Source organism: Helianthus annuus, chromosome 14 (assembly GCF_002127325.2).
Source record: "Helianthus annuus cultivar XRQ/B chromosome 14, HanXRQr2.0-SUNRISE, whole genome shotgun sequence".
NCBI lineage: Eukaryota > Viridiplantae > Streptophyta > Magnoliopsida > Asterales > Asteraceae > Helianthus > Helianthus annuus.
The window spans coordinates 162549877-162557239 of NC_035446.2; the positions used below are offsets into that span (position 1 = coordinate 162549877).

The 7363-nt window shown below is 32.7% G+C and overlaps 1 protein-coding gene across 2 annotated transcripts; it reads right to left on the bottom strand.

Moving 5' to 3' along the window:
* Window positions 1–4230: 4230 nt before the first annotated feature.
* On the bottom strand, window positions 4231–6916 carry LOC110904556 (nuclear transcription factor Y subunit B-1). 2 transcript variants are annotated; one of them, XM_022150400.2, is made up of 6 exons: window positions 6723–6916; window positions 6354–6563; window positions 5534–5663; window positions 5244–5249; window positions 5048–5131; window positions 4231–4503 (listed from the first exon to the last, which is right to left on the bottom strand). In XM_022150400.2, exons 2-6 carry the CDS (start codon window positions 6548–6550, stop codon window positions 4459–4461), a joined length of 462 nt encoding a protein of 153 aa, XP_022006092.1. In that variant the 5' UTR covers window positions 6551–6563; window positions 6723–6916; the 3' UTR covers window positions 4231–4458. The 2 variants fall into 2 exon arrangements, with proteins under 2 accessions (XP_022006092.1, XP_022006093.1); XM_022150401.2 differs by having other exon boundaries at window positions 6354–6570.
* Between the last annotated feature and the right edge of the window lie 447 nt (window positions 6917–7363).

A 7363-nucleotide genomic window follows, 5' to 3' on the forward strand; every position in this document is an offset into this window, starting at 1 on the left:
ACCTGACCCTGAACACCCCTATATAGTGTTGTTCATAGACAATATAGCTAACGTGACGGTGGGTCTGAGACCCAACTTTATATCATTAATTTAAGTTTTTTATTATTGTTGCCATCTTTATATGTTTATTCCTTGTATAAAATGGTTCAAGTTTTTTTTTTCCTTTTAGGTGATTGATTATAAAACTCAACAAAGTAGATTCTTCTGTTTTTGTCTTTAGATTTCTGGGCGAGTAGTGATAATAGTTGTACATGAATGTTGAGCAAATATCAACAACTGATGACTTTTGAACGTTGCTCGAGGCCCATGTATGGGTTAAAAAGTCTTTGACAACTTCATCAACAACTGTAAGTGGTTAATTCCTTATTGTACACATAATTATGTATTCGTCTGACACTATATGTTTAGTATTTATTTAATATACTTCAGGTAAATTCTGCCTTTTATATACATCTTATGCAAGAGATCCAAGTCGAGCTTTTGACAACTTTAAGCTAAGCTCGCATTTGGCTTGGTAGCTCGATGAGCCTTCATGATGCCTTTTAGAGCTCACCTGAAAAGCTCGATAACTCATTGAGCCTTCATCATGTAGTCCTATTTGTTTTTACTAATATCGAAATGGTCAATTACTATTTTTCTTTATTAAATATGTGTAGATATGTATATGAACCAAACATCATGAATTGCTGCTACATTGCGTGATAAAATTGTTTGTCATGTTACCCTAAGGTGTAGGTGGATGATGGTAAGACTCTGAATCATTTTTTTTATATCTTTACTAGGTTTTAACCCCGTGTATTACACGGGTTGAATAAATGTAATTTTATATATTAAATAATAAAAAAATATATCTTTATAAACCCCGTATATTGTATTGTACGGGTTAAATAAATGTAATTTTATATATCAAATAGTAAAAAAGTTATATCTTTGAAAACCATGTGTATTACACAGATTAAATAAATGTAATTTTGTATACTAAATACTAAAAACGTCGTATCTTTAAAAAACCCGTGTATAATCGGGTTGAATAAATCTACCAAATAACAAAAGATTACATTCTTAAAAACCCCGTATATTACACGTATTGAATAGATCTAAAAAAGAGTTATATCTTTAAAAACCATGTCTATACACAGATTAAATAAATGTAATTTTGTATACTAAATACTAAAAACGTATCTTTAAAAAACCCATGTATAGTCGGGTTGAAAAATCTACCAAATAATAAAAAAAATTATATCCTTAAAAAACCATGTGTATTACACGTGTTGAATAAATCTAATTTTACATAGCAAATGATAAAAAAGTTATATCTTTAAAAACTTTGTGTATTACACGTGTTATATAAATGTAACTTTGTATAGTAAATAATAAAAAAATTTATATTTATAGTAAATAATAAAAAAATTTATATTTTTAAAAACCCCGCATTTAACACGAGTTGAATAAATATAATTTTGTATACCAAATAACTAAAAAATATTTTTTTTAATAAATTAGGATAACATTTAATATTAATTTATTATTTATATATTTAATATAAGATAAGTAGGAAAGAGATGTATTTGTTTTAAAAATATATTAAATTAACAATTTAGATTTCAGGATAATATTTTATTAAAGTACGATAAGATTTTAATATTAATTTAGTATTTATTTATTTAATTAATATAAGTTAAGTATAGATGCGAGGATAACTTCAATAATTGACACGTGTCCAAAACTTGGTTTCTTTTATTATAATAGATAGATTTTAAACCATCATGATAACATTGAATACAATTCCATACTATACAATAATATATGTTACGATTGATCAAAATTAGTTAAAATCTAAGTTCTAAGTTGGTTAGCTTGGTTAGGTTCTTATAAGTTTCTTTTATTATAATAGATAGATTTTAAACCATCATGATAACATTGAATACAATTCCATACTATACAATAATATATGTTACGATTGATCAAAATTAGTTAAAATCTAAATTCTAAGTTGGTCAGCTTGGTTAGGTTCTTATAAGTCAAAATTAGTAAAAAAAAAAAAAAAAGCATGACCCTAAAGATAAACATTAACTAAAATAAGACAAAATTGGAAGTCAAACCCACCAATGTAATAACCTAAAGATCAAAAATAACTAAAATCTAATAACCAAAATTAACTAAAATATAAGTTCCAAGCTGGTCATCGAATTTGCCACGTAAATAATTGTGATTTTTTTTTCTAGAAGATATTATTTTTTTTTAGAAAATATGAGATAAGGGTAAACTAAATAAAAAGTGTCAATTTAGTAAATAATAATATTAAGTATAAAAAAGTAGGAAATTACAAATGTAGACATCTTCAATGAATGACACGTGTCCAAAATCAGGTTTCTTTTATTATATATATATAGTATAGATTGGACTTTTATATTAATTATACAAATTTTTAGTTATGATAGATTATGTATTATACTTGCCTTATACTTGAGAAATTTCTTGCTTTGAGTTTATTATTCTCTTTTCTTTTGACTTTTTAAGCTCGTGCATCAATTATTTTAGCTTTGACTTAGTATTTTGACTTTGTACATAGGAATGCATAATTTTGATTTATTATGAGCTAGAATTAGAATACTATAGTTTTATTTAACAATTATTCAGATCTGGTATTACGATGTGCATTTTTGTAACTACCGAAAAAATAATTAGTTTATCAGTTATAAAGTGTGAGTTATTCAGCGTAATAAGATCTGGTACTACGATATAACGATGTGGAAATTTCTTTCTATAATGGTGTGGTTGATGTAGTCTACTACCTATTATAAATATTCACTCTTTTAAATGCGAGTAATAGCAGGGCGGCCATGTATCTAGGAAGTTGTTTGTATCAGAATGTGTCATTGGTTGTTGGTTATGTACGATTCAAATAGATGTTGGGTGCAAATACAAGTGTATTCAGTTTCACATGTGTTTTAAGTGATGGTGTTTCTGCTCCATGGCCTTCATCATCATCTAGGAACGTTGGTTCAATTTCACTTGTGTATATTTTCATCAAGTTTTGTGAAGATCTAAATTCATTTCTGTGTCTAAAAACCAAGTCTTGATTGATTTGAGCTAACTCGCACAAAACTTTGGAAAGTGTTGTTCAAACTTCTGAGTATTTTTATTTGTTAAACCGCGTGTACACGCGGGCTCTAACCTAGTATATTATATATTAATACGTGTATATATTTTAAAGAAAACCTAATAATCAGATTTAAACTTGACATTTGGGCCCAAAAGGAAACCTAATAATCACCAATCAGCTTTGAACTTGAGATTTGGGCCCAATAATCCATCAATCATCGCTTTAATTCCTCAAAATCAGATTTGGGCTCATCCCCATTTCGCTTACCTGTTAGCTGGGGACGCATAAAAAAAAAAGAAAGTTAAATGTCATCCAAATCAGATTTGGGCCCATCCCCATTCACTTGATTCTGCTATTCACTTACCTGTTGGCTGGGGACGCAAAAAAAAAAAAAAAGTTAAATGTTATTTTAGTTCATTGGTTTGGATCATTTTGCCAGTTTAGTCCAGATGTTTCATTTTTCGCATGTGGGTCCAAAAAGTTTTCACCGTTGCCATTTTAGTCAACTGGGTTAACTTCATCCATTTTTTATGTTAACGAGAAAGGCAATTCAGTCATTTTGTATGCAATTCTGTTAACTAGAAAGGCAATTCGGCCATATAAAATGACCAAATTGCCCTTCTCGTTAACAAAAAAATGGATGAAGTTAACCCAGTGGACTAAAACGACAACGGTGAAACCTTTTAGACCCACATGCGAAAAATGAAACCTTTAGACTAAACTGACAAAATAGCCCAAACCACAAGAAGCGAGTAAATGGCATTTAACCCAAAAAGAAAAAGAAAAAAAAGCAAAGGGCGACACAGCTTCAGCTTGCCATGCACGGCATTGCATCAACATCAGCAAATGGTGATCCAATTCCAGCGGGAAGTTTTGGGCATCAGCAAAGAATAAAACAAAGGCTAGATGGATTGTGAGTTGTGACAGTCGCATGGGAGTTCAATAAACTACTTTTTGGTTATGATCATCCCGTGATCATCAAGCACGTTCACTAAACGTGTAATCCCTTGTATGTCATGTGAACTCATTACAAGTTTACAACCATGACAGTCTTCAGATGACTGTCAACACGAAGTAACACACCTAAATGTTAAAAGATACTAATTTTGCCATTTCTTCACAAATAACAATTAAACCAAGGATAAATTACTAATCAACACAAAACCTCAGCCATAAGAAAAAACAATGGCAGATAAACATCATCCTACACACATACACATTTGTTGATGTATTGAGACCATTTAGTAGCAAACCAATGAACGAGTGGCAAAATATCATGTCCCCTTGGCTGCAAAATATTCTATACAAAAGGGTCAAAATCTAGCCATACCCATATTAAGCAACAAATGGTTCTACATATAATTCATGCCTTGTGTATAAGATCCTGGATAAGCATACTGCAAATTGGTACACCAATACAAAATCAATAAAAGAGAATAGTAAAAAACAAATAAAAAAAATGCTATGGTTGGCAATCTCACAATCATGTCTAGTTGAATTGATGAACCCAAACACGACCCACGACCCATGTTTGTGCCAAATACATTAAACTTAAATTGGACACTTAAAATTGTGTAACCTGAACACAACCACTATAACCTATTTAATTAATTGTGTAAAACGGGTTGGCGGGTTGTAATTAAGTTGTAAATGGATTTAAACAAGCAACGGTTTCTAATAGATGAGTTAAACATGTCGTATTTGGAGTTGACTAAAAAATATATTTTTCAACAGTAAATAGTTCAACCCGAACATTGGCCCTTTCAATTAAACAGGGAAAGCAAGTCAACCCAAACACGACCTATTTATTAAACGAATTAACATGACAACCCAAAACCTAATTATTTTCGAGTCATGTCTGGAATTGCCGGCCCTGGGAAAAATCCAATCAAGAATTTACCGTAAAAACTGAAACTATAAAAAATCAATGTTTTTCCTCACCTGTGCATTTGGAACAATCTGAGATCCAACTGTATCTTTCTTGCTAGATCCATCTCCACCTCTAGCAGATCCCTTTGTATCACCCTAAGTGATATATATAATTATATACCACTATGTTAGCTTTTTTATAACTTCAAAAAAATGGTAAATAAAAGTCGGATTTCGGTGAGGTACGTGTGGTAAACGAATCTCTAACCTCTAACTGTGCAGATCGGTATTATTCCACATAAGCATCCAGCATCAAAAGGAAGGAAAAACAAAGAAATTGCGTTAGAAAACAAATTTGAAAAACTGAGAAGCCGACGATACCATGTTACCAACAGAAACATGACAAGATTAACAGTGTAAACACTAAATTGTAACAGCGTAACAAGAAAAATCCCACACAATCTCATTCCGTTGTTATGATTATTCAAAGCAAAGAGTGCCATAAAACTATAATCACAAACCGAACTTCTTGGCAATATGTAACTACAAGATAATTACCTCTCTGTATCTAGACAGATAAGCCTTGAGAGGTTCAATATAATCTTCAAAACCTAGTGTAGCCATTGCCCAGAGCAAATCGTCACCATTAATCGTCTTCCTCTTCTCTTTCTGACACTTATCACTGGCCCTACTCCAAAATACAACACAAAAAATTAAAGAAAAAACTCAACTTCCATTAACTCATAGTCTATCCAACTCATAAATTTCACCAAAAACACTCATGATTCAGTTATATGTGCCAATCTAGTTAGTGAAGGATATCACAACTGGATGTATAGTAACGCGACGGATTTAACCAAAACATTCGAAAACAGAATATACGAACCAAATTCAAGAGCACAGAAAATTCAAATGAGGATTGCAAATAGAAGGGAATAAACACAATGTTGATGTGTACATGGTTTAAAATACGATTGAGACGTGCGCTTCTCAGCGAGGCGGTAAGAAAACGTGTATGAGGCGCGCCTTATGGGGTTATGTTTGTACTCTGTACGTATGCCTCAAAGGGCCGAGGCGGTAAGAAAACGTGTGCCTTATGGGGTTATGTTTAATATTGGTCGTTTTTGTCACCAATACAAACTGTCAGTCTTTTATCAACAGCCAAATCCACCGACTTAACTGACAAAATCAACACTGTTAATTCCTAATAATGTTTAACAATACATAAACTAGAGTTTAGTTAATAATCAAAGAAAGATCATTAGTTAGCTATTCTTTCTGCTAGAAGTTTCTTAACTTAAAGTAGCTACAACAGTTGCTCAAACTTATGGATTCAACATGTATGTGTTTGCTGAAATGTAAAGGAGGACGTACGTACTCGCTAGTGACGAAACTGATGAATTCAGAAACGCATTCCTGAAGGGTGTCTTTAGCATCTTTAGCAATCTTACCATTAGCAGGCAATGCTTTTTTCATGATCCGGCTTATGTTAGCGATGGGCAGGAACCTATCCTGCTCCCGGATGTTCGAGTGTTCACCGCCGCTTTCCGGACTCCCTGAAACATCCGCCATCATCACCACACAAACCCTAAACCCTTCCAACAACCATATTAACACAACACCAACCAAATCGTCAGTAAAACATAAATTAAAGATTAAACGAAGATAAGGAGAAGAAGAAGAAGATAGTGTAAGGATTGGTTGTACGACAGAAGTAAGTAACGTAAAATTGGGGGTTTTGACATACCTTTGTAGAGTGATTTGTATTTGGCGCGAAAAGAGGAAGTGAAAGCTGATTGGGTTGATTGATTCTAAGGGGTGATCGGACGCTGGAGAATTGAGATTGGTTTGAAGTTGTGCTTCAGATCTAAACAGCTTTGATAGATCTTTATTGGAGCGTTCGCTAATGGCTTCGTTGTATCCTCACCGCTCGTTCATTTTCCTCTTTTTACCCTTTATTTTGTATTTTGTAACATGTTACGTTTTTGTTATTTTGGTTTCGTCACTTTCGCCACTTTCATTTACTCAAGTGTTTATGTGTTTTCAAAACTTGTTACTTTCGCTAAATGAGGGATGTTTTTGTCTTTTTGATCATTTATACACTAAGAAAGGATTGACGGCCTGTTGATCAAGGAAAGCCAAAATGAAGTCACTTCACTTTCACTTAGGCCCGGGCCAAGTCAGTGGGGGGACCCTGTCGGGCTAAAAAACCTTCTTTTGAGAGGGAGGACAAGTCTTTCATTTCCCTTCCCGTCCAAGATCCTCTCGGACTGTTGAATAAAGGCAGGGAAAAAGCTTTCACGGATTCGAATTTCTCCTAGAATAGTTTCCGGTGCGAAATGAAATTCATAGGATATCCGAGCTACAAGTCCTACGAGACAGGAGCGG